Here is a 27,912-nt window from a genome sequence, read left to right on the forward strand (position 1 = left end):
AATAGAGAGAAAAGAGGAGCAGTGTTATTCTGTCTTGGACTAGAAAAGGAGCAGCTGTTTGGGTAACTTCTATAACTTCTTTATTGGGAAGTGCAGGAAAGATGTTGCCTTAAGGACACACTGGAGTATGACAATCTCAGGTTATGGAAGGTAAATACTCAGCATTACAAATTAATAAATACAGTGAAGCTGCTAGGGAGAATCTTCATTGTTAAATATAGCTCTTAACAATGAATGTTAGTTTTTACTTCTGAGGAATTTTATTCCATTTTATTTACTTAAACCCACAGATTTACAATGTTTTTGTGATTACATAAGATCTAATAATAAAGCTGATTTTGAGGTTATGACAAACTGCCTGATTTTTGCAGTACTCGCCATCCTAACTATAGTACTCCACAGTATCCAAAAATAACAAGGTGTTCCTCTGGTTAACTACCTAATATGTTTGGGAGCAAGCAACACAGAAATCTCTATGGAAAATGTGTGCCTTTGAGCATCCAGCATTAACCTGACAAGTTCATGGCTGAGTAGGATAATAAGGAGGTATCTGAGCTCAAAAGCTCATAAGAAAATAAGTAAGAAAGAGAAAACACCTGTCCAAATTCCCCAAATTTCAGCTAAATTAGTCTTGACGGTAGCACGTTCTTACCTGTTTCATGAAAAATGTGAAGTGTGTAGACGTGCAAGGCCCATGAGAGTGTTTCAGTCAAGGGCTAAAATCAAGTAGAGTTCAACATACCTGTTCTGTTTGGACTGCTGTCTAGCCAGTCAGAATGCATATATTAATTAGCAGTGAACAGGTTTCTCATTTGGAACTAGCTGCAACATGTGCTGCTTCTTGCTTGTAAGTTAGGGGGACATAGGGAGGAAAGATCTTGAAGTTATCATAGGTAGCAGACTTGTGAATGATGTGGTTATTGGCCAGGGAGACATGCGGGGATGCCACAGGAAATCAGTTTTCCTTAAATATGCTATTGATAGATTAATTTATTAATTCAGTGGGGATATAGTCTATGACCGTAGAAACAAATTTTGGAGGATATGGGCATTAGAGAGATTAAATAATTTCTTTTGCATTATTTTTCACTATAGTGGATACAGAGGAGATCATTACCAGGAAAGAAAATGTAAGTTAAGCTCCTAGGAGAAAAGATAGGCAAAAAATGTTTTGTGAGACTTCAGTGGCTGGAAGGTGTACATGTAGGAGTTGAAAAACGCAATAGTAAAGTGACAAAGTTTCTACTGAAAGGTAAAACTGGTATAAAGGACAGAAAGGCAACAAATGTGCTTATCTGTAATAAGGACCCTAAAGTTTCCTGTAAATTAAAGCAGTGAGTCTTGCTCCACTAGCAGATATATATTAAATTGAAAATAAAATGGAATTTTAATTCACCCAGATAAACATAATTCAGACCAAAAAAACCCCAAAACACCCAACCCATGTTTTGATCTATTAGAAATCTTTGAACTGAGAAAAATAACATCTAGTGAAACTGGTTCTTGTTCAAACTTTCAAAAAAGTTTGACAAGCTTTCAGCAACGACTGTTAAGCAAGCCAGGTATCTGTAGGGTGAGAAGTAAAGTTTTGTTAGAGATTGAAAACAGACAGAAGGCAAATGAAAGAGTAACTAGCCAGTTGCTATACAGCAAGTGGATAACCGAAGATGCAGAATACAGAATGCACACAAAGGAGTGTAAAATTAAAGATTTGAAAGGAGGAGGTTCATAATGACTGGCATATTATTACCTAAAGAATGAATATAAAAGCAAGTTATTACAGGGTAATATGGGATGAGAATTTACAGTAGATTAACTACTCTATGGTGTTCATCCATGTGAACACATGCTTATGCAGCTCATGTTTTACTGCATGAGGTAACTTCTTGCTACCTCAGTATAATGTGGGCTACAAGTGTCCAGATATTCAATTACTGTGAAGTTATATGTGTGCTGTATACTTAAACTTGAGCCTACCTCCTGGTAATTTGTCAGTATGTCTGTATTCTTTTGTTGATTATTATGAGAAAAGCTAAGAGAAATTTCACAGCTGCATTAACTGGACAAGACAATGGCACATGAAGTTCTGTGTTTACAAATAACTGATTACATGACAAGCAATAATTTTAACCACTTCAAATAATAAGCTTTAAACTAGTCATTTGGGGGAGATAAAAATTAGTTTTGTTCTGGAAAGCTCAGTGGAGATACTTGTTCTAAGTCAAGCAGTAAAGGCAACAAAAAAAATTATTAGCATGTTTAAAGAACAGGATAGGAAGTAGTACGTAATTATGTAAGCATCAATTACATGCCCTCCTGTGAAAAACTGTTTTCAGTTCTGGTTGCCTTTCCTAAAGTGAATTCAGGAAAAATAACTGGGATTCACAGATGAGTGACTACAACAATCAACTGCAAAATGCATTTTTGACGAGGAAGTGAAAATATTACGCTTGTTTGTTTAGGGAGGAGATAGGTATGAAGGAATTATACAGAGCAGTGGATGACAAGGTAAATAAAGTTGATTTTATTCATGTTTCTCATAATATGTAGGGGATATTCAGTTTAGTAGGAAGACATCAGAGTAAAAGCTGATAATAAAAGAGAATAGTCATTGTCACAGAATATACTTACCTTCTGAAACTTCGTGCAACAAGATAGCATTAAGGCAGAAAGCTTAACAGGCCATAGTTACCTCAGACAGAATAATGAGTGTTTTGCAAATGATAGATCCCTAGGTTTTAACATACAGAAATAATAATTAATTTTCCTTATCAATAAGATGTTTCAGTTAGATGCGTGGAAACTAAAATTTCTTCCATCTTCTGAAATATGTCAGGCAGGCTGGTAAGTTTGCTGGGCCATTGCTCAGAACTGATCTTTTGTCTTTAATACTGAGGAATGTGTGCTATGCTGCTGCTTCCATATTTATGACTTTTTCTTTGCTACATTGCTTTACTGTAGTCAAGCTAAATATTTCCTTTAGGATAAGTGGGTTACTGGGACACTTGTGAGGAAATCAGTACCTGAAATTATTGATTTCCCTAGTTATGGCATGTAAATGATTGCTAACTATTTTTACAGAGTGATGATGTCTTTGTCAGTACGTGTAGTGTAGTGGTTTGCCTGCAGTGTTGTCAGTGTCTTAACAATACTCAACTCAATTTTTCAATTGTCCTGATATTTTCTTGTTCAGTTTGCCCATTGCCTAGCATGAGCCTAAGATAGTAACAGTACTATTGGATAATCAAGGCAGATGTGTTGGTGGTGAGTTGGGGAATGAAGCCTGAAGACACAGTTCAGTAAGCCTCTTTCATTGTACAGGAACTTGATTGCCTTTCTTGCCTTGATTTGTGGTATAGGGACCTTACTGGCTACTATGTTACTCCTGGACAGCTGAAGCAAGAGGTTTTTTTTGGCTGTACCTACTGTTAGCCATTGGCCTCTTCTGATGGATAGAAGGATGAAGGCTGTGACCAAAGTAATCCAGACTACTTTTTCCTCTGCTGTGTTCCATACCAGGCATTAATTCTAAAGTCTTTATTTCACGTGTGTTTAGCATAAAATATTTCTGTGTGCTTGTATTGCAGGACTTTCTACAAGGAGGACATTAAAATGCACACCATGTGTGTAGATCCAGAGCCAGGTGGCTGGATCCTGGATATGTTATGTGTTTTTTCTTTGTGAATAGCATGCTACTTCTCTCTGAAATATGCTGTAAGGTAAAAAGAAGGTTTTCTTCTGCAGTGCTGGGTCTGTGTGAGGTCCCTATCCCTGGCTGGTGTGGGGGGCTGCAGTTGATATCTACCAGGCTGTAGTACTTTTCAGTTAACTAGCATTAATAACTACAGAATATGTTGAATTGGCCAGCTTCACCAGGAGGGAGGAAGAAGAGAAGGAGGAGGGGAAGCCTGGTGGGAGCTCTGCCCCTCTCTGTGAGGGAGAGTGTGAGATTTCAGGACCCAGCTATCATTAGGAATAGCTCCAACTCTTCTAGCCAGGGAGTTTAAACACAGGGATAACATCAGACCACCCAGGCAGGGCTATACTGAGCTACTTCCATCTCTGCTATGCAGCCAGTCAGTGCCCAAGATCCAGCAGCCAGGATTCCTGCAAACATGCTGACAGATCCATAGGAGGATGGGGCACTTCTCTCATTCTACATTTTTCATTTGGACAGAAGGTGGAAATCAGCAAGAAGCAGATGAGTTTACTTAAACCTTAGGACAGGGGAGAGGGAGTAAGGAAGAATTGGAATGGGCACTTTGCAGTGCCCTAGAAGGAATAATATGCCACAGAAATTCCAAAATAGCAAGCTTCAGCTTAACATTAGCTACAACAAATAACCACTCCTCAGTTACCTGTCTCAATTACACAGTGTGGTACCCTGGCCTGCCTTGTCCTCAGCAGAGGAAAAGTGCCACAGAGCAAACTATACCAGTGTGCCTAAACACACTGTACAGGTCCCACTGGGCATCAGCTCTTTCAGTTCTAGTCCTGAGTGGCGCAACATGGTGACTCCAAAAAGACCATGAAATTCAAGGTGCAGCAAATATTTGCAGGAATTTGGTGGGGATATTTTCCCCACCAAAGGGTTTTTTTCAGTGTTAGTCCCTTGCTTTGACTCAACCCACTTTATCTGAGTCTTAATCAGATTTATTTTCCTTATGTAACCATTTGGTCAGCTTTTACCCTTCTGTTGATGGAGAGGAAGGGAAGTGTAAAGGAAAAAGGCATCTCACTGTAACTTGGAAGAGGAGCAAGAAGCCAGGAGAAGTCTGAGGGATATTTTTCTTTCCTTTTTCACACAGCTCTCTACTGCTGCAGGGCCCTGTCTCCTCCTCATCCCCAGGCTTTTCATGCAGGAGCTGGAATTACTTTTAATACTGATTTGTAGTATCAGCAGTAATATAACTGGTCTTAGCAGAGGTTATAGGAAACGAAAATGTCAGTGTAGTTTCTGCAGTGCTTGAATTGAACCCTTTCTGCTCTGAGGCTCCAAAGGGAATAGGAGCAGAGGCTTTTGTTATGATGCAGCAACATCTGCAGATCTGCAGAGAGTCATCAAATGGGCCAGGCTGAGCAGCTAGAACTCATGTTATGGGAAAGACTACACCCTGATCATCAAACGTTTGGCAGGACTGTGCCTTATCAAAATCACTCCCACTGTGAAGTTCTGAGGCAGAGAGTGTGTAAATGAAAGCCTGACTTTTTCAGGAGAAGTAAGAGGGGAGTTCAGCCATCCACAATAGCAGCACTAACTTGGATTTTTTTTCCATTGTTAAATGGATGCATACACTGGAGACACTACAAAGGAATTTGCAAGTTTGTCAGGTTTCCCAGGAATGTCTCTGGCAGGTCTTTGTCTGGAACATTTTCTGGAGACTGGAACACTTGTGCTCTGTATGCATATGTATATCCTGTAAGCTGGTAAGCTCCATGAGCGGAGAAGGAATGTCACAGGCCTTTGGCCAGATCAGCCTTGGTACGCACACAGGTTTCACACTTCCCAGGCTGTTAGCCCCAGTTCTTCCCTTCTTCTGGGTGGTTGCTCCTGCAAATTCAAATCCCTACATAAAATGAAGGTGTTTTAGTATGGGGTGTGGTCAGCAAGCTTGCCTGGGTAGCAGAAAGGTGGCCCTAGAAAAATATGTTTGTATTACATAGTTTCTTCAAGGAATTTGTAGTAGGTGTATTTTGTGCCACTATTCAGACAGTGAAAGTGTGTGTGTGTGTGTTAGACATTTGTGGTTTAGAGTTTCCTTTGCCTCTTAAGGAAAGAAGCTGGTTAAGATCCTGTGATGTTTCCCATACTGGGATGGCCTGTTGGATTCCAGTATCTTGATGCATTAAGGAAGACAAGGCAGGTGGACTGTTTCCAATAGCACTGGAAGACTGGGGTGCTCTGTTAGACCAAGTCATGCTAGCCTGCGCTAGATCACAGATGTGCATGGGAGCTCCGTGGTGAAGCCAAGAAAATGCAACATACACACTGGGGAGAGGACAAATTAACAGTGAATATTTATATTGTTGTAGCATCTAGCCATAGTCATCTCTGAAGGCTGAAAGAAGAAAAATGTAACTGAAAGAACACACCGAATTTTTTTTTTTTAATGGCATATTGTTAGCTCTTCCCCTCTGTTCCTGGGAGTATAAATATTTCACTGATCTTGAAAGCCTCAGGGGTATGTGTGTCTGAGGAAGGCTTGGCAGGTGAAAATACAGTGACTATAGAAGCCAGGTAATGGAAGAAAAGAAACATTTCTTTTACAAGCTATTGGATAAAGATGGCATTGCTGGAGAAAGGTGAGTAATAAAATGGAAAATTAGGGATTGACCGAAGGGTCTTGAAGGAGTCAAACTGAGCACACAGGAAAAAATAGATCAAAAGGCAAAGGAGACAAATGATGAGACATTTTGCACACTTTCAGTTTTCTAGTGGAATGCTTCCTTCTTTGAGCTTATGATATAGTGTCATCTTGTCCCGTCTGAGGCATCAAAACCTAAAGATTCTGGTCTGGTCATAAGGTAGAGGAGCAGTGATTTTATGTGTGTCTTACCATGATCTCTGTCCAATCTTTCTTTAAAGGAAAAGGTTTCTCGGTGAACTGTTGATGTTCATATATACCTTTAAAACTTGTTGATAGGGTACATTGTGCCAGAAACTTTAAAGTAGGCCTATGATGACTGCATTCTTTTGGCATATCTCTTAGTCTTGATCTTTGAAATATGGTTCAAACTCTGGATCCCTTTTCTTCCTCACCAATCAGAAAGATCCAAATGGAAATATGAGATGGGTGAACTGGAGAGGATTCAAGTGTAGCTCCAAGTAAGAGAAGTGGTCTTTAGACTTTGTGGATCTCCAGTCCCCAGCACTTTATAGGCAACAGGATATGACTGGCCTCTTGCAGAAAAATAATAGAGCTGCCAACTGGGGAGTATGAAGTAGGCATTTTTTTGTAGTACATTGCTTGCCTAGTTGTTGTAACACATTGACCAGTGAAACTCAGGATCTGCTGTTCAGGATGTTGGTAATGAAAATTTAAGTTACTTTTCAGCTCTCTGCCAAGAGGGGCAGAGTAACAACTTCTAGTGATGGTGTGTCCCTGTTCACTCTGGTTGACTCCTGTAAACTAGCAAGAGAAACACCCAGGCTTTTAGGAGGCTTTTCCTGAAAGTGTGGAGGCTGATCTGCAGCACTGATTTTTTTTTTTTTTTTTTAAATTTTTTGACCATTGTTAACATTTGCTGCTTTAGCTTATTTGAAACATTAGACAATCAAAATGAAAATACTCACTTTATAGAAAAAAGGTTCTTGAATATGATAATGGGAAACTGTTGAAAGAATAGTGTAATGTAGATCAGAAATGTGAAAGATATTAAGGTCCTCTTCTGACTGTTGCTTGTGATTTCTTAAAGGTACTGTACAGTGGGTCTTTGTGGGATGCTATTCATTAGGAACCAGTTCTGTCCTGGAATTTTCTTTCTTCCCATTTCTTCATATTTCCTATTTAAATTGTAAAGCAGATTAACAAAAACAAAACCCTCAACACTTATATCCAGCACTTCTGGGTATCATTCTGTGTTGTGGCCTTGCTTTCAATCTTAAATTTATTCAGAAATAAATTTCTTTGAATAAAGCGAGACAGTAGAGACCAATTCTTCTAAGCTTATGTGTCTCTGCTGTCAAGAAGGTAAGTGGATTGCAGTCATAAACTTACCTTGTAACTCTTAAAAATAATTAAAGAAAAAGTATTTTGGCATTATGCAATAATTGGTCTTTTGGCTTATTAGCACTGTATTGAACTAAGTATAACAGTACATATATGTGCTGTTAGGTTTTCTAACACAAGGCTCTGTTTGTCAATACGGCTGTGACAACCCACATGTTCTTCCATCCCCTATTTCTTGATGTTAGATAATAAATAGCAGTACATCAAGTGGGCTCTCCTCCTTCCATGAGAACTTTTTGGGATTTACTATTCTATTGTGTTCTTCACTCAGCATGTTACTTTCAGCCTGTGACCTTTTGCTGTCCCTGACAGTTTAATTGTGGCAAAACTTTATGAATCATTCTATCAGGAGAGATATTAGCTGTGTATTATTTTGCCTTTTATAGACTCCACAGAGAACATATTGATGTGAGGAGAGATGTTTGAAAATAGGGATGCTTGAAGCATGCAGTACAGCACACACAAGTGTCCTGTCTTATTGTCAGTGTCAGGAAAAAATATTCTGAAGTCCCTCACTGCTAGTGAAAAAGAGGAATCTTAGCAAGCAGGAGAATTTGAACCCATCTTGATACAACTCAACGTGAAAACTAACTTTATTCTTGTAGATCCACTCTAATAACCACCTTCCCTGTTGAGCCCCACTAGCCTGCCTTTCTTGACTTTGGTGTTTGTTTTTGTTTGTTTTTGTTTTTCACTACAACAATTTCTGAAGCTGCAAGCTATTCTTTATGGAGATTTTTGGTATCTGCTTTGGTCCAGGTGCTATACATTATCTTCTTTTAAGCCAAAGTAACAATTGATTTGCTGCTCAGTGTTTGCCTCTATAAAGGGAAGAATACAGTTTCATCAGGTGCACAGGAGGACTAGTGACTAGAAAATGAACTCTGCTGAGCAGAGGTGTGTTCGGAGTGCCCCAGCAATCCACCAAGGCAACATCCTGGCAAGTTACTTATAGCAGCTGAAAGCAGCAGTCTCAGCGCATGGCACAGTAACAAGCAGTAACACCCATCTGGGTGGGCTGGCTGCAGCTAAACCTTATACTCTTGCTGGTGTTCTCTCCTTCATTCTGAATCCCTTGCCTGTATTTAATCCTGCTGTAGTTTAAACACGTGTCTATCTGCAATGTGTGAAATGTCCCTACCGCCCATGCTAAGCTATTTGCTCACCTGCTTTGTTTAGAAAGACAGCTTTCAAAAAAACAATTATTCAGTATTAGAGAGGAAAGCATTATCACATTAATAGAGCAGGGGTGAGGTGGTAATTCATCAGAATAAATGGTTCTTGGTATCAAGATGATGAAGATTACTTTATGCAATTTTCTCTCCTCATTTCACACATTGGATGTGTTAGCAAAGTTGTGATCACTGTTGCTAACAAGCTAAGAATTGTATATATCCTATTTCATTTACCATGTTGGCCTCTGTGTTTGCCTCATTTGCCCTTTGTGCTCCTTTTCAGACAATAAACTCTTTGTGGCCAGAAACTGTCATTGTTAGGTATTTGCATAGTGCCTGGCACAATCAGAACTAAACCTAGTTTGAAGCTTTCTGTTATTGCAATGAAAATGCTTTAAATTTTAATTAAATTCTATGGAAGACAACAACACTTAAGGGTGAGGTAGAGGCACCAAAATTACACCTAATGCTGTTTTTCATATAAGATGGGTAGCACTGCCCATTACTAAGCTTGCCCGATATGTCCCACTGTAAGATCTTCTTTTAAATTGCTTGTAATGTTCTGAAACTCTCTCCATTTGGACTCATGCTTTCTGTGCTTCATGTTCAGATTTCAGAACACTTCAGGCAAGGTGAAGTGTTCCGGCCAAAACCAAGGCTGGATTAAAAAAAAAATATTCTGTGCATTTTAATATCTACAGAACTTTTCTCTTTAATCTCTGGATCTCCCATGCTTTGGAATAGCAATTTGGAATTTAAAATTTTGTCCAAGCTTGATTGCACAGTAACTATCTTAAAAGCTTCAGGTGAAATGTACGCAGCAGCACCTGCTAGAGTTTCTCAGCTTCCTGGAGGTTCCCTCCACACTGAGGATGCTAAACTGAATTTCTCTGTATTTGCACCTCTAGAGTACTGAGGCTTGAGACCCCATTCTCCTGTGTTCTTACTTACCACTTCCAGTGCTCGAAGTCTGTAAGAATGAAACTGGACTGAGCACGATAAGGAGAATGACACCTGAAATGTGGAAGCTGGGACTGATTAGGTGAGAATAATGACATACAGACAAGGAGCAAGAATGGGAAAGGGTAGAGCTGAGAAGGGATGAGATGAAAGCAGTTGCTTTTGGAGAAGTGGGCAGAAGCCTAGTGCGTAACCACTATAACTTAATCCTGTCCAGAACTTGAAGTAGGAGTTAAGATTTCTGAACTTACAAAGTGCTTAGATGCCTTGTACTACTAAACCACAGGAGGAGTGGCAACCTACTATGTTACCAGTTGCAATGTTAGTTCATGTTCCAGAGTTCAGTCAGAGGATATGAAGTCTGCAGTCCTGCACAAGTCTGTTGAAGGTATGAGTGTAGTGTATCGCAATGAAGTTGGTATGTACTTGTTTGAGTAATTGCTCACAATTAATTTGCCTTAATGGTAAAAGACCATTAAGATCTCAAAGCTGGGAATTCACAAGCTATCCTTAAGTCACACTTAAGTGACTTAAGCATCACCTTTGAGATCTGGAGCAGATGCAGGGCTGGTTGTTAAGGCACAGACAGAAAGAAGAGCCTATATCTGTCTCATTGGCTATATGCCTTACAGTTGCCACAGAAGCGAGCAGGAGTAACACAGGTAAGTCTTGCTGGCTGTATGACCTTAATCCTGGTGCACAACCAGGTCTGTTCTGTGCTCCTAAAAAGCAGCATGTGATCATGTAATTGAAGGCAGTCATAAACTTAATTCTGGTAATGCCTGACTGGGAATCTTAGCTTTGCAACCTTTGTAGTGTTTTGTAACCTTCATGAAATGTTTGTTTGGTTCTTTGTTTCAAATGTAAACTAATACTTAAACTGCTGTAGTAGATACCATTATGTGATGTATTTAGGCTGTCTTCAATAATCCACATATAGTGTCTGCTTGCAGAGTTTGATCTTTCAAGAAGATAAGCAATGCAAGAAGAATGCTCAGAGAAAGAAACAATGGAATACTTTTTATATGCTTAAAACCACATAGATAATTTCTTTACAGCTTGATAAAACAAACATATACCTAACATGATTTTAGGCTGTCATTAGTTAGTGTATTTACTTGTGTGAACAGTTCGGAAGTGGTTGTGTGAGAAGTTTTTCATGTGTGGTAGAGTTTGGTTTTGAATTTTATATCCAAGGTACTTATGCTGTTGGGTTGTGCCTGTACGTTTGCATAGAGAGGGGTAGAGAGAGGACAGATACATATGGCTGGCTTTGTGACACAGCTCATGATAACTGGACAGACACTCGTCTCTGCTCAGTGTAATATGAGCTTCTAGCTTTTGATTAGTGCATGCAGAGTTAATTTTTCACGTGGCAGGAACGTGATGTTCCTTTCTTTGGCATTTTTGCCCATCTTTGTCCTTTTCTTCCTTTGTTCTTCTGTGACTAGAAGGGTTGTAGTTTTAATGCTGGTACTTGAATTCATCTCAAGCATGGTGGCTGTTAGTGTCATCTCTCCCACTGCTTTATGCAACTAGTACAGTTTTTCTGCATCTGAACATTTCCCTTCTCTAGCAGTCTTACTTCTCTTAGTACGTACTCTATACACTTTACTCAATTTACTTAGTGACACCTTCTGCTCTCTTCTTGGCTTTTAATTGTTTCTGATGGGTTTTTTTGTTTTGTTTTGTTTTTTGTTTTTTGTTTCTTTTAGTTAACAAACCTGAACTTGGCAAGTGGAGCTATAAGCAAGGGGAAAGGAGCTGCCCCACAGAGCTACCGGTCACCACTTAACAAAAGAGGGTCATTGTGGGCTGTTCAGTCAGACACTCATATAGCTGACAAAAAATCTGTCTCTTCAGCAGTCAGGTAAGTTAAAATTGCCACTCCAGCTTTTTGAAGAAGAATGCAATGCACTCAGGAGCTCATTCATAATTTGTGTTTGGCTTCCTGCTCAAAAGATAACATTTAAGGGCCTAGTACTGATTCTTCTCAGGACTAGCCTAGAAACTAGGTCTATGAAAATAGAGCTGTGTCCCCAGAGCTGGCAGGTTCATGGTGAAATAACGGCATGGATGAACATGTAGAATGAAAGGGAGATATCTGTTTCTCTTTGGTCATTTCTTATCCTTGCATCTGTAAGATTACGTTTGCTGGTGTTGAGACCTATACGCAGAAAGCAAACTTACATCTGGTGTTGCAGAAATCTCCAGTAAGGCCTCCTCTTCATGCTTTTTCCTTGAATATGAAGTTTAGATTGTTCAAAGATAGAGCAGTATCTTGCAGTGTTTAAAAAAGTTTCTTTTTCAGATGGCTTCTTTATGCTCTTTATTAATTTTGGACATTGGAATTTATATTTATGGCTGATACACTCATGGGACTTGGGGCAGAGGACTCTGGTTCTGCAGTGAAACCATTCTTCCTTGGACAGAAAGAGCAGTGAGATATACTCCAAGGATTCTGGATCTTGGAAGCTAGGAGCAAGGCAAGCTTGCTGCAGTAGACTAGGCTGAATACAGGCCCAGAACTGCTAGACATTTGAGTTCTTCCTTTGCCACTTCAGTAAACTTTTATTCCTTTGCCTAAGCCTTCATTTTTGTCTTTTAAAATAAAATAATGAGGCAGATATTCTCCAGCACATGAGTTTAGGACTGGAAATCACTGTATACATGAAAATGATGATTCTTGTCACTAGTGCCTGAATGCTACTGGAAAATGGAGGGAGGTGAGAGAGGCAGATACACAGTGCAGAAGGCATGTGACCTGAGTGGTCATCCTTTCCCAAATGGGTCCCTCAATAGGAGCATTGGAATGGGATTTAGAAAGCTCAAGAAAAATTGTTCTTATTTCATCAGTCACTGCTTTTCATCCTGCCTGAAGAAGAGGAATGCGAGAAATGAATTCCTGGCCTGTTTCTGTTCCAGCACAATGTTTGCCTCTGGGGTTTAGAGTTATTGAGAGAGGTGGTGGTGATTCTGCTCTTGGAGCCCAACCAGGCAAGCTATTACCTAACCCAAATAAAGAACCTATCCAGCAGGTGTAAACTGTCTTCCCCTCCTACATAGCTTGAGAGAGCAGCAGAGTGCAGGCTGTCCTAGAGCTTCCTGTTCCTTTCTCAACCCTGCTTGCACCTCTGCATGGACTCACAGACATAGCTGGAAAAGGATTACTCATGGTCAAAATCTTCTGTTGCAGAACTCTGCAGAAGTCACTGTAATTACCATATTGCTCTGAAACCATTTCAGTTCCATGTTACCTGTAGATCTGAGAACCCATCATTTAGTGCCCAGAACTCCACTCTGAACAACTTCCAGGGCTGTGCCTCATCTAGCATTGTATGCATAATTTAATGCCTTTAGAAATTCTGTTTTATTTTGTACAGCAATCCAAAAGTACTTCGGAATTGTCTGGTCACAGCTGGAATAAGATTCCATCTTCAAACATCTTGTGAACCATTTGGTCTTTCAGTGCTTCAGTTGCTCTGTTTTTATCCTCAGAGCAAGCGACGGACATGTCTAAGACTCTTTATTGAATTACTTTATCTTCATGGCTGCTTGTATTAAATGGCCAGAATACCTGGAGTTAAAAGTTTTATGTAAATCTGGAAATGAAAAAAAGGGATTCTTGAAGCAGTGCTAGATTACTTGGGCTGTGAACTTTTATTTAATGAGAGAATTCCAAAATTAATATCAAGGTCATGATATATGGAGATAGCTATTGTATTGTAAATGTCTTTTTTGCTACTTGATATGTTACATTGGAGCAAGGAGTTCGTAGAGGGTCATCTGATGAGTGTCAGCCTGTGCTCAGTGCTGGGTGACTGACTGAAGAAAAGCTTCCTGTTTTGGTCCATTAAGGTTCTGGACTATCAGTTGTAGAATTCGGCAAGGATGGAAATGTTTTGTAAATGAGTCTCTTATCTGGCTTGTACTTGGCTCCAGTTCACACATCTGTCTCTGAAACTCAGTCCTTACAGTTTTTGTATGGCTCTGTGGTAAATCTAACCCATTTTGAGGTTTGTCTGTAAATTTTGTTTTGATGCTTGCAATCTATAGAATTCAGGCTATTCTTACTGACAAATCTTCCTCCTCTTTAATTCCCCCTCTCACGGTACTGACTTACCTAAATGTTTTTCAAAAGAAATTCTCCCTTCTTTTGTTCAGTTCTTTTGGCTGTATGAGATGAGGTGCCAAATCTGCTTGCCAAAAGGCAAAGGAGATCTTGAGTTTGTAATGTAGAGACAGAGAACAGTTCTGGATATGTTAAAATGTTACTTTATAAATCTGCATTGCTGTGCCTTTTGAGATTTTTTTTTTTTTTTGTGAGGGAGAGTCACTTTCTGTAAGCATTGGTGCTATCCCCACGCAAATGATGGTTTAGGCTTTCACTGTAGCCTGCAGGGCTACACAAGAGGTGAGATGTTCCAAGTTGTACATGGGCTTACTTCTGACTACAGTAACATGGCTGTCAGCCTCTGCCATGTTTGCTGCAGCCCTGCCTTTGTTGCCCTCTGTAGCTCATTGAGGCTGTGCCAAATCTGTGCTCTCGTTCTTTAACCCTAGTCCTGTCTCATTGCCTTATTTCAGTGTTATCTCAGCTTCTTCTCAGCTTTTAGATTGGATATTAGAAAAAGAAATCTCTTTACTGAAAGGGTTATCAGGCATTGGAACAGGCTGCCCAGGGAAATGGTGGAGTCACGATCCCTGGAGATGTTCAGAAAACATGCAGACGTGTCACTTCAGGACATGGTTTAATGGGCATGGTGGTGTTGGGTTGACAGTTGGACTCGATCATCTTAAAGGTCTTTTCCAACCGAAACAATTCTATGATTCTCACTCTATCCATCAGGCAGGATTGTCACCCTTTCATGTTCTGCTGTAAAGGCACTAAACGTGATTACATGTTTTGTAGTAGAAGTATTTAAGACTCCCATGTATAATTTTTATCACAATTTTAGTAATGTAATCTGAGGACAACAAATATGAAAGTGATTCCTCATTATCCAGTGAAGCTAATTTCCAGTCTCGGAAGCCAAGACCTTACTAGAACTGCTGTTGAAAAAGTATTCTCTTGAGAGCTTTCTCAGTTGCATAATAAAGGTGAAAAATAAGGTGTTTAAGAGAACAAAGCTTGTTGATTCAGAACCTAAACTAACTTTTGAGTACTGGTTGGCAAATAGGTGCATAATCCCTAGTGGTGGGGATGGTAGACATTTCTAGAAGCTTCTGGCACTGGAATCTGCAGCTGCTGTGTTACTTTTTTTTTGGAAAAGACAGTGGATTTCTCCTCTAAGAATAACTTGGGCTCTGCAGGTCACTTAATCTGCAAGACCTGGACCAAAGCTAATGAAAGATTTCTTTCTAACTGGTACAGATTTCTGTGTTTTCTGTGGGCACCTTGGATTCAACAGCAGCCATCCTTGCTCAGGTTCATCTTTTAGAACTCATATGGGCAGTCAGTAGGCAAGAATTCAGCAGTGTTGGTCAGTATTTTCTCAGACCTCTGTTTCCTTAGCTTCTTGTTCTTTCATAACATCTTTCTCAAACCTAAAGACAAGACCAACCTGGCTCTTCTAAAGTACTTGGCGTATTTTTTCCATGGATCTTCTAACAGATTTATCTAACTTGGTTAGGGCAGGCAGGCAAGCAAGCTTCCCTGTCATCAATCAGAGGGTAGAATGGCAGTCCAGACTATACCAGACAGCCTGGGAGGGCTACTGCAGTAAGCAACAAGGAGTTATCTTCTTCGCATTGGTTGACATGCCCAAAATATTTCTTAGCTTATGATTTCAACCAAAGTGCTCAGGTTCATTGAGAAATGATGTTTTGTTGGCAGGCTATCTAATCTGGGTTAAATTATATAAACCCAGATTTTTTCAATTTTCTGATCTAAGGGTTTCTAAGTTTAATTTGCTCTGGTGTCATTCTCAGTGGTAGTAACAGCAGCAGCTGCTCAGGGCTTCACGGACTGTGTGCACATACCTGCTATATGTCCAGGTTCCCAAACAGGCTGCTCTTTGTGTATTTTCATTTTTATTTTTCCTTGCCTGGATGTATCAAATGGGGTGGGAAACTAGAAGATGCCGCCCAGCCATTTGGCATCTCAGGTTTTCAGGAACCCCAAACAGTATGCCTCGTGTGGAAATTCTGGAAATATCAGATGTGCAGTAAGCCTGCAGCTTTTTGAAAGAATCAGACTTCATGCCCATTCACAGCATAGTTAGAGCATTCACATAGTAGGTGCTTCTGGGTCACATTGCATATGTTTATGGCGTACAAATCAACTGAACAATATGGGTGCAGGAAATCCAGTACTGCTTAAAACGTTGGCTTCCTGTTCCTGTTCTAATAGCAAATATGTATTAATTTGTATCCCAAAAATTCTACACAGAAAAATGATTGTATACTCTGCTTTCTTGCACAGCCCAGCTCACAAACGATAAGAACCCTATGCCACATCCCCTGACAATCTTGCACTGCTTTTGCAGTCCCCCAAACCAGAACCTTCTTTTTAATCACTGGCCTTCCTTAGCCTTGGCTGGGTAGTGGATACTTTATATCCTCCTTCCCTACCTAGAGCCTACTACTGCTTCATGCTAGTTTCATTTACTGCTAGGGGTACATGTCCTACATGTTCTAGGTTTCAGATGTTCTGCTCTGACCATACTAAGTATATATCTTTTGGACTTGTGAGGGTGTGGAAGAGTCTCTGATCTCTTCTGAGAGTTTGTTTTGTGCTGATGTAAGTGGCTTCTCTATTTCCACAGAAACTTTGAGTTTTGCCAGAAAGACCCCAGACAATTATCACAGGCTAATTGTGGTTCACCAGTCTTGATCCTTTGTGTCAAAGGGACAGCTTGCTGTGCTTGACATAAAGGGAAGGTGAAGGTGGCTTCATTGTTTCCTCAGTTTTTATTTTAAATTTTGGACATGTGGAATGTAAAACAAGAAATCAGGCTTGGACCCTGACTGGACAGGCTCTGAAGAGCTATGAGAAGAGTGATACTAGAATAGCCAAGACATGTGCTAATGTGCAAGGTGATTCTCACAATGATAGAAGGGTGAGCAGTTGATGGAATAGTCTTGCTTTCTTGCAAGACTTGTGAGTTAGGCCCGGGTGGGCTTAGCATGGCAGAAGCGGTATGGACATTGCAGTAGGGGCTGTGGGAAAGAGCTAAATACATATGGTCTTGCAGCTAGAAGTAAGGAGGAGAGAATTCCCATGGATCTTGGCAGCTAATGCCAAGTTTTTATAAGAATAAATCTATTTCTCTGTTACATATGTGTTGCCTTGTAGTTCTGCATCTTAAAGGTTGATAGTGACTTTGTTCTCTTCCGAATCATTTGTTTCAAGCTCCCTGCAGTCTCTTGCAAGGTAGAGGCTGCCCAACTGCTGTCCTGTGCCGCACTTGCCAAGTGGTCAGAGCCTATTTGTTTGCACAGCATCTAGGCACAAGCTAACTTGGAGATTGCTGCACTGATGCCTCTGCAGGAAATGAAGGGAGAAAGCAGCAGGCACTGAGGGCTACACAGTAGGCCTTCAGTTCGGTTTGAGTAAACTGCATTGACCTTAACACCTCCTTAACTAAGCAGTACAGAAATGCTGGAGCAGCAGCAGGCCAACAGCACCAAGTCCAGCCCTGTGCTAGCATAGCCATGTGTCTGTTCCTTACTCCTCATACTGCTTGTCCTCTTTTCTCTGTACCTCTTTAGCTTTAATGCCTAAATTTAATTCAATTTCTTTATTTGAGGTGAAGGAGTAATTGAGGGTGGGTACAGTGATTTTTTTTTTTTTTTTTTTCCATGCCCAATCCCCTGTCTGCATCTCCTCGGCAGCTCTGTCATGCAGATTCTGCCTGCGGTCCTTGAGAAGCAGCATTTCTGAGAGCCCCGAATTTGGGGTTTGGTGTATTACTACCTTCTGCTCAGAGTAGGTTTGAGGAGGGCAGGCAAAAAATAGGGGTACTGCCTGGGTAGCTGTATGTTCTTGCAACTCATCCTGTCTCTGGTTTGTGCATGTTCTTCCTCTACCCATACATATTTGTGCCTGTAACACCCTTTCCCTGCCCCAGCAACCTCTTACATTTTTTTTACACCACCCCCCCCCCCCCATCTCCCAGGGTCACTGGTGACAACTTGTTAACTGTGGAAGTGAATTGGCTGACTTAAACTTCAGAAATACATGGCTTGCCTTGTATTTTTTTTCTATATATATTTTGGTCACACTAAAGAAACTTGTGATGGCAGGTCCAATTACTCTCCATCCTGCTTGGAAATCACCCTGAGCCTCAGCACCATGGGTTGGCACAGTCCTGAAGGATCCCTGCTTCCCACAGCTAGGCCTTGGCTGTGTCTGTCTGGAGCCTCCGGGAGAGGAAAGGCGGAAAGCTCGTGACTTGCCCAGACAGTCTGAGGCCTGGCCCTGCAGCCTCGGCTCCCCAGACGCTGTTGAGTCGGACTTGGCTGGCAGCCGCTGTGCTGTTACTTTTCCGAGGTAATAAGCGAGATTAATCGCAGGACCCTTTCCAGAGGCGAAGGGGGTTTGGGCCACGTGCAGGGAGACTGCAGGAGCCAGTGCTGGGGCTGTGAGCCGGAGGTGAGAGGTGAGGCCTCACAGCAGGGCAGAGTGGGGCACCAGCAGACTTCTGCGAGTGTGTCCTCTCTGCTCAGCTACTTCTGGGAGGCTTTGCTGGAGCTGCAGCCTGGGGCCTCCCTTGGACTGGCTCTAGCTGAGCACAGGGGGCACAATGTCTGCATTACCTGTGTATGCTGGCCTTGGGCAACTACGGTTTTTGAAATAGCTCTTGAAATTTGAGGGGGGCAGATTTCTCTTTGACTGCATGACTTCCTTTCAGAGAAGCTATGAGGATCTTTCCCATTATTCCCAGCAAGCAGCCCATGTTGGTAGGTGGAGGGGGGTGACAGAGGTTTCATACCTTCCCCCAAGCCAATACTGCATAATGGTTTTGGGTTTTCTCATTGCAGCTGCCTCCACAAACTGATCTTACCCTAATGTAAACATAGGATTTGCTGTCCTGGACTGGGCTGCTAATCTGTCTAGTTCTCCTGTCCTGTGCTTCAGAGTGACTACCACCACCATCTTCAGTAGAAGCACAGAGAATGTTCTGACGGGCAGCAGTGAAATTCCTTGTCTGAGGGGGAAGCTTGCTTTTACCCTCCAACTGTTAACAGCTGGCTTGTAGTTCTCACAATACTTTCTGTTCCACATAGTCCAGTGTAGATGTTGTTGTTAATATGTTTTTACTTTCTGGAAAAACTGTAGTCTTTGAGCTGTAGCAGTGAGTTCCACAGGTGAATTACATATTATGTAAAAGTTCCCTTTTAAATTCCGCCCCCCCCCCCAAATTTGCTGAAAGTCTCTGCACCCTTATTACATGAAGGCAAACAGAAATGCTTGATTTATTTTCTGCACTGTTTATTCTCTGTTTCTATCATCTCCCTTCTTATTTGTCTCTCCTAAACTAAACAGTTCCATTCTTTAAGTTCTAAATGGAAATATTCCCAGCCCTCTAATAATTGTCTGGCTGTCTTTATAGAGATGACGAAAAATGAAAACAGTACATCAGGTAGGAGTAAAACATTGGTTTTATGTAAGTAATGCTATTGTATCTTTATTTTCTAACTCCTAACTTGTATATACTAATATCTTGCTGGCTTCTGACCATGCTAAACACTGAATTTTTTATTTTAATATGCACTTGTTTTTCTTTGATTATGGCAGTAAATGTAAAACTGAGCAACAGGTATAGGCAGTTCATGCTGATGCAATTTTTTTTTTCTTCTTTCCTTCGTCACTAGTAAACTCTTCTCTTCCTGCTTTCAGCTGCCACCAGTGGATTTTGTTGGCTGTGATGGAAGTCACATGCTGTTTTCTGTTCTAATAAGTATCTAATTCAATATAGAACAAGTTGAAATCTTATAGTGTCTTGCACTACTTGACATATAACCTCCCCTGAGCCATCCCTGATCCTACATCTATTTGAAATATCCTGTGTAGGTTCTAGATATTTCATGTTGCAAAGTGACCAGCGGATCTCCCTTTCCTCTGCATTTATTTAAACCTCCCAATCACCATTAAAACTAGTTGCTTTCCAGAATGGTATTCAGAGGGTTAATGTGGCTGTAGCCCTCACTTTAGAAGCTCTCATGGCAGAGATAGACTCTGCTGCTTACAGCCTTCCAGGAATGAGGGGACCCCCATAGTCTGGTGCTCTGTGGGAGCAGCTCTGGCCACAGCAGCCTTTCTCTCTAGAGGAGTTCTGAAAGGGTTACAAGGGAGCCTTGGCTGTTTCTTTGAGCTATTTGGAAAGGACGGGCCTCAGACAGCTTGGCAGGAACCTGGGGCCCTGTTTTTTCCAGCCCAGCCCTTCCTTCTGCACAGAGCTGTCAGGGAATCCCACGAATGTCTGGTTTCTCCCCTTCCCTAATTTTTTTTAGCAGTATTTTTATCCATCACTGGCCCTTCCCCACACAAGGATCTCAAGTTTTGTCCATTGATTGGTCTTGCAGGTAGTGAGGTAGAAATGAAAGCCATGCTACCATGCCATAGCTGTTGGAATTAGTTCACAGTTGTGCAGCTGAGAAGGGCATTGGGAGGTTTCCCAGAAGAGCGTCCTTTCTGGCATTGATCTTAGGGCAGGTCTATCTGGCCTAAGAACAGAGGGATTGAATGGGCCCATCTTTGAACTGTGCTATTCCTGTGGGTCACAGTGAGGCACTTTGAAATCTCAGAGCTGCATGTTCTGTATCCTCCCTACCAGACACACAACAGAATGCTGCTTTGTAAAAATGGAAATCCCCTTTGTAAGCCAGGCTTATGAAGGACAAGACAGGTTAGCAACTTTTCCTTCATTTGCCTCATGCTCTCCAGGGCTGTCCTGAAGTTGAACTTGTGAATATTTTGGAGATTTCCAGGTCTGCCCTATACCTTTTCACTTCAAGAAAATGGAGGTGTCTAGAGGGTAGTGTTAGAAAGGAAGTTTAGTCACTGGTGAGAGCAAAGGTCTTGAACAGCTGTGTTGAAGACATTGGTGTTGTACAGTTGAGAAAGAGAAATTGAATTAGGATTATCTTGCTATCTCAGTCAGCCTGCCAGATTTTGGGAGCAGGGTGCGATCTGAGATCCATGTGGAAAGCCTTTCCAGAAGGCAGCCCTCATATGGGGTAGTCCCTGGACAGCTTTCTGAAGTCAGCAGCCAAAGGGCCTGGAGTCAAGCTCAGATGAGTTAAGGGTTTCAGTGACCAAGTACAAATGCCAGAGCAGGAGGTAGCAAAAGGGGCCAAAGGATTTCCTTCCTGCTAGGCTTTGTTTTGGGGCTGCCTTCCATTGTACAGTGAAGTTTTCACCACCAATGCACGTTCACATTTTCCATCCAGACCGAGGTCACGTTTTAGCTTGGCTTGCTTAGGATGAGCATGTGGCTCTCTTTGGTGTTTTATCCTGTGAGATAAATGGGAATTCCCTGCCAAAAGCACAAAGAAACCCCTTTCCTGTCCCTGAAAGTGTTAGTCAGTCTTTCCTATGAAGATCCTGCTTTGTCACCTAATTTTCCCCACCTTTGTGACTGGGGAGTTTTGTAGCTGACACAAGAGTTTCTGAATTGTATGCTGTTGGCTCCATGACAGCCTGTTATTCTCCAGGGCTTCTCTGGGCTGCAGGTATCAAGCAGCAGCTGTTTGTGAGCCATGCAGGGCTCCAGCATTTAACAAAAACCTCTTTTCAAAAAAGGGGGAGGGGAAAAAAAGCCACCTTTAAAAAAAACTCAGGAAGTATTTCAGCTTCCCTATGCATGTGGAGACAGCTTTGCTTAGTGATCTTGTTCACTAGCTCATAGGTTTTTGAAGTGTGCATATATTGTGTAATCTGAAGAAGGTGGGGCAACCAGAACTCCACTGTGGAATGCCAGCTTTTTGTTTAGGGAATAGGGTGAATTATAGTAATGAGTAACATTTGTGGTTAGTAGTACTTTATTAGTCTTTACCCAACTCTGTATGCTGTCAGCCAGTAAGTAGTTTGACCAAAATGCTCTGGGTAAGAGGACTTGGTTGGTTATGAGCAAGACAGCATTTTTTGGTGGCTCAAGAAAGCTGGTTATTGGATTGTCCAGAATCAGTGCCAATTACAAAGATTTTTAAGTGCACTGTTAAAGGTAGGCTCTGCAATGTCAGGATGGAAATATCGATGTATCCAGAGTCCTTTATCACAAGCAGTTATTTCTAGGGTTTCATTCTGTAACAATAGTTGAAAGATGGATATCCTCTTTAAAAAAAAGGGGGGTGGGGTGGGTGTGGCAAAAAAGCTAGTTAGTGCTTAAAGATACCACAATTTCCAGACACTCTCCTGTTGCACTCACTGAACTTTTATTAACATTTCTCATACAATTACTGTCCACAGCAAACCAGGTGGGGAGAGGCCAAGGCAGCCTAGCTGATCCAAGTCTACTGAAAACTGGCCCTGAGACGACAACCTTTAGTAAAAGAAATCTCAAAGTGAGGGAGCCTTATCAAAGACACTGTTTATGTTCCAGCTGCTGGTATCCATGATGTTGCGTGGCTTCTTTGCTTGAATTTCAGGTTGCATCTGGCTCAGTAGATGTCTTGCACTGCCCTTTCTATCTTCTGCTGTCTGGCACATGGGACTTGACTGAGGAGTTAGTCTAAGAAGATTGTTATCTGGCAATGCTGCACATGCTACTTGGCAGCTGTCTGTCAGGGATGCTTAGCCTGGACAAGAGTCACCCTTTGGAGCAAAAGGGCTGTGGCTTATGTGGTCTTAACTTTTGTATGCATAAAGAATTCTTTATTTCCTTGTTGCTGAAAAAAAAAAATTAAAATCTTCTCTGTGAAGAATGTAGCCAAGTTGGGCTGTGAATGTCTTCAGTGTTGAAAATTGAGTTTTCTTCAAAATTCAGCTCAGAAAACTTTCAGTTTGGTAGACTATGTGAAGAGGAGGAGGAAACCTCAAGCCTGGACCATCTGTTTCTTTTTTGACACTAGGATAAAGATGTTGATGAGTAAAGAGATGTCAGCTTCTCTTCACTTAGCATTTTCAAAAGCTGCAGATGCTGAGACTTGAAATTGAGTAAGTTTTAAGAATTTTGTTTCTTGCTGCTGGTGACTGAGTGTAGATCTGCAAGGACATTAACAGTCATACCAACAAAGGCTTGGCATTCCTAGAAACTTTTGAACTTTCAGATGCACATCTATTTTTATAACTAATACAGCATTTTCAGGCATTTTTCTTTTCTGAGATTTTAACCACAGAACAGCATAAATGGAATGAGATTCTTTATATTAGTCAGCAGCTCAGGTTTGACACCTCTGTTGGTCTTTTATGGTACTGATGAATAAGTAACTAGGATTTATGGCTTCTATCACTTATAAACAATAATTCTGAATTTCAAATAAGAACTTTCCAGTACTCATTAAAGACAACATACTGCTTACAGTGTATTGACTTCTACTTCCCATGTCTGTTTCCTAAAAGATCTCAAACTGTGGTGTTAGAAAAAACTTGAAGTAACTTGTTAGAGTGTTCTGCTCAATATATTTCTGATCTCAGCTCCATTAGAAGGCACTTGGGTGTAAGATTCTTTGACAGTCTCATGATGCTAAAGATTTTGGCTTCTTGTAAGTATCTCCCGGTGGATGATAAGTTGAGCAGCAGTTAAAGGCTTTCCAACTCAGGCAGTCAACATTGCAAAGAGAACACAATCTCATTTGTTGTAAAGGAATCAAGGAAAACTGTGTATGTGGAAGATTTAAGCACAGGCTCTTGAAACTCTGAGAGTGCCCCAAAAGTGATTCTTCAGAGATTTTGCTGTTCTTAAGATGAGGTGCGTTGATAAACACATCTCTTTATTAGAAAGAACTGCATATAATGTCTCCAGAATATTCTCCAAGAGAGTGAGATTTTTGTTCCTACTGACAGCGATCACCCTAGCCTTCTGTTTCCAAAATTCCTTACCAAAAAAAAAAAAGTAAGTTTAGAGCTTATCCTTTATGAACAGTTCCAACAAAGGCTGATTATTAGGATTTTTGGAACAGCTGCCTTTCATAGAGTTTGGTTTTGAATATTGAGAACTTGCTAATCTTTCTTCAAATTTGAAAACCCTCAAGAAGGAGCTGTGTTTTAATGTGGAATTAATTTCATTAAAAATTCACAGGAACAATAACCTTCTCTGTTATCTATTAAAGTTCACAAATATTTTAATGTTTTATTTTAATTTATATAAATAAATATATAAAACACGCTTTAAAATTATTTATTAGATAAAATAACTTAATAGGTACTAGTAAAATAATTTTGAAAGTCCAGTTTTAATAATTGGATTATTCTGGTATATTTCAAGAACCTTGGATCCAGTCCATTTTTAGTCATTTAAATATTTTGTCCTTCTGTTCAGGACACTGTTTGCATAACTGATTTTGGTTTTTTTCGAAGGTCAGAATCATGTTTTCATTTGTGTCTGAAATTCCACTTTCCTGCTGCTGATGCTAACCCAAAAGATTTAAATATGAAAGTATCCTCTACTATCTGTGTAAAGAGAATGAAAGTTATGAACGAATTTCTAGGTTGTTTTGAGGCATAGGAGACAGAATGATTCACGTAGTGCAGTAGTTTTATTGGTATTTTCTAAACAGAAAAAATTCTTTGTTAACAAATTATGACCTCTAAAGCATTGCAGAACCTGAATATGTGAGTGTAGACATTAGGCCTGTGTTACTGAGGAGCATTTCTGTGAAAGAGAACTGTGGTGCTGGATATTGTGTTGTTTGCATGTCTCACTCTGAAATTATCTAAATTCCTGATATGGTGTAACTTCACAGATTGTGAATTGTTCTGCTTGTTGCTACAGAATGCATGTTTGTTTGCATCTTATTTATCAAAATCCCACTCTGGTGTTTATGGTATATATTGTTAGGTAGCAGAACTAGGTAACGACTACTCTTGTCATTTACTTACAGTTTTTTTCTAATGTCTGTTACTTGCCTTTATGCGAGAGCCTTCTTACTGTGTTATACTCCAACTAGTTTCTAGAGAGCCATAAACACAGTACACATGAAGGTTAACCTCTTTGCAAATGTTACTATGTTCAGCTCAAGCCGTATGGAGGCCATGTTTGTACTCTTGTCTTTACTACAGGCTCATTTTCTGTGAAATGTACCAGTTGTGGCCTTTGTGAGAAAAGTCTACTCTATTTAGAACGCTTGCTGAAACACCATGAAAGGCATCAAGTATAAAGAAGTGGCATATAATGGACATTTCTTGATAGGACACTGGACCCTATTGTTATTGTCCTCTCTTGATGTGCCTTATGCTAGGAGGGGACTCTTGAAAGGACATTATTCCACTAAGTGGCTGGGGTATTTCAGCCTGTCCTTATAAGGGTTTAGCATCTGCAGCTGCATCTTTGATGTGCTCATGCTTAGCATTACATGCAATCACTTGGTGAAATTCCTGAGGTAGTGATTCCATAGTTCCCATCTGTGTTCCTGAGTCTGGGAGCTTCTGACTAATTATACAATTTTCTCTGTACACTGTAGGAAACAATTCCATTTTGGCTCTAGAAAAAGGGATTGGGTTGGACTGGAATACAAGATTGCATAACTTTTTTTCATCTTTAACCACAAATTCCTATGAAAGCTATTGCACTTCCTCTGAAGATACCTACTCTTGGCTTTTGGGTTTCCAGAGTCGTCAGAAATATTCAACACCCATACACAGTCCAGAAGACCTAGCAATTGAAAGGCCTACCCAAAATCAGTCATTAAGGAATCAAGCAAAGTTGTATCCCTAAGGAAACAGCACCATCCCTGGATTCCCATTCTTCTCAAACCCAGAGGGGAAAAGATGGATATAGTATGCAGTTGGGATGACCAACAGAGCTGGCACAACTGCATCATAGGCTCTTCTGTCCACACTGGAGGAGGAAACATCACAAATATGGGTGCCTGTTCAGATAGACAGAATCTAAAAGCTTTTTTTCTAGTTGCTGCAAATAAAACCAGTGCTTACAGTCTCTACCTCCTAGCCTGCAGTTGTAGGCAGAGGCAGAAATCTCACGTAAAAGACTTCAAGCTCTAGGTGATCCAAATAAGTTTTGTGCAAATCGAGCATCTTTTGCAGACAGGGTCTGACAGAGAGGGATCTTTCAACAAATCCTAGACAAGTCTGGGAACTGCCTTTTGGAATGTGCCAGCTCTTTGTACTATATGATATAATTATCTGAACATCCTTTTACTCATCTTCCTCTAATGACAGACTTTGTCTGTCATCAGATTTAGCAGTTTCCTGGAGAAAGATATCATCGACTAAGTTCACTGAGGTAAGCCTGGGCCTTTTCTGTAGATTCAGAGGTATAATCACAAATTCCCTGCTCTCTGTGCTTAATTGTGGTCTGTCAGCTGGCCTGCTTGGTCAGCACATGCGTTGCTGCCTGCTAGGGATGGAGGGAGACAACTGAGTGACTGGGGCTCTCCCACAATTTTCCACTCCACCACCTGCTTTGGAAGTGGCTGTAGAACTGCCAAACATGCTGAAGTGGTTAAGTGTACCAGCTCCTAAAGAAGCTGAAGGGGAGGAGTGGTTCTTGGCTGATGGGTTTTCAAAGGGAGCTGAGACTTTGAAGTTCTGTTTTAGCAGCTGCCAGGTATGCTGCCTCAGCCCTGTGTAGCACTTCTGCCCCCAGCCTTCATGCGCTACATTCTTCTTTACAGTGCCAGGATGGAGAGAGGGAAATAAAAGAAAATTAATTAAGCCAAGAGTGCAAGCATTAGCAATAGTGTTGCTTTATTGTATTTTACCCTTTGAGTTATAGAACCTTGTGCCACGTGTCAGTGAAGCACCTTTGCACTTGCTTAAGCGTATTAGAGTAATAAATTTATTTTACTTTGGTTTTCTTTGCCTTTCTAATTACTGCTTCCTCACCTGTCTTCTGCTCTATGTCCCCTCCCAAAATAATCATAGTAATTTTAATCTTTTATTCTGTAATGGCCACATAAAATAGGCAGAGATTTACATCCATGATGCCCCAGAACCCCTTGCTGAGACTAGAGGGACCAGATTATCTCTCCAATAAGGAAAGAGAGAGACAGAGAAATGTGGTGGCTAAACCAAGGTTTCATACAAAGCCTCTGTTAAAGCAGGAACAGACACTGCTCACTGCTGTATGTGCTGAAGGCAGTTAGCTGGGAGCTTCCCCTTTACTCACTTAACTCTTCTCTGCCAGAAACAAGATGCTGTAACTCAGTTTATTCCACTGAATATTTAACTTCTTTATGATAATGTGAACTCCTCTGTGATTTTTCTTGTTGAAACATTGGGTTACTGGAAATGCTGCAGGCTGAGCTCTGTTTTCAGGTAAAGAGGTAGATAGATCCCAACAGGAGGTGGGAATTTATGGAACAACATTAGGAGTGGAATGGGGACTGTATTCTGTATAGCTTAAAACAAAAGACCAGCAAGGAGGCCAAAATTGTCATAAACTGAAATAGTCTCTTCTGGCAAGGCAACATGCTTCTGTGGTATTAATCCTTGGAGGACAAAGTGCCAAAAAATGGGGAGATTCCTGCTCTGCAGTACTTGAAGAGTTTGCTTTTCCAGGTGAGGCTTTATAAAAATAAAAGTCTTTCCACTCTTCTCTTGCAGTTCTTTATAATCCAGTCCTGCTATGTCATCACCAGTTTTTGGATGCAATAGAAGGGGACAGATGTGTAGGAAGTTTTGGGAAGGAGGTACACTGGTTTTTTTTTTTGGTTGGTTGGTTTTTTTGTTCCAGTGCTGGCTACAGATTTTTCTAAAATATTTTCTCTTTCTGTATTAAAAATTGATAACAGGTAATTCAAAATTGAACCAGCCATTCTGTTCTGAAGTTTTTTGGGCTGTTTTTTAGCTATCAATAAAATACAGCAAATTTGTTTGAAAAATAACTTGTGGACTTTTAGGGTAGAATTCTTTTCTGAAAAGTAGTTTTCTGCAAGTAGGGTATCTCTGGAGGATTCTTAGAAGGAACACTACAGACCTG

The 27,912-nt window shown here is 40.7% G+C and overlaps 1 protein-coding gene across 1 annotated transcript in view; it reads left to right on the top strand.

The window, feature by feature from the left end:
- The window catches only part of TTLL5 (tubulin tyrosine ligase-like family, member 5), a 136,273-nt gene that overhangs the window by 68,827 nt on the left and 39,534 nt on the right, over window positions 1-27,912 (top strand). The window contains exon 29 of the mRNA XM_010583727.1: window positions 11,581-11,735. Coding sequence (XP_010582029.1) covers window positions 11,581-11,735 — 155 coding nt within the window. The remainder of the gene's footprint in view (window positions 1-11,580; window positions 11,736-27,912) is intronic.

Source organism: Haliaeetus leucocephalus, unplaced genomic scaffold (genome assembly GCF_000737465.1).
Source record: "Haliaeetus leucocephalus isolate CR32 unplaced genomic scaffold, Haliaeetus_leucocephalus-4.0 Scaffold932, whole genome shotgun sequence".
NCBI lineage: Eukaryota > Metazoa > Chordata > Aves > Accipitriformes > Accipitridae > Haliaeetus > Haliaeetus leucocephalus.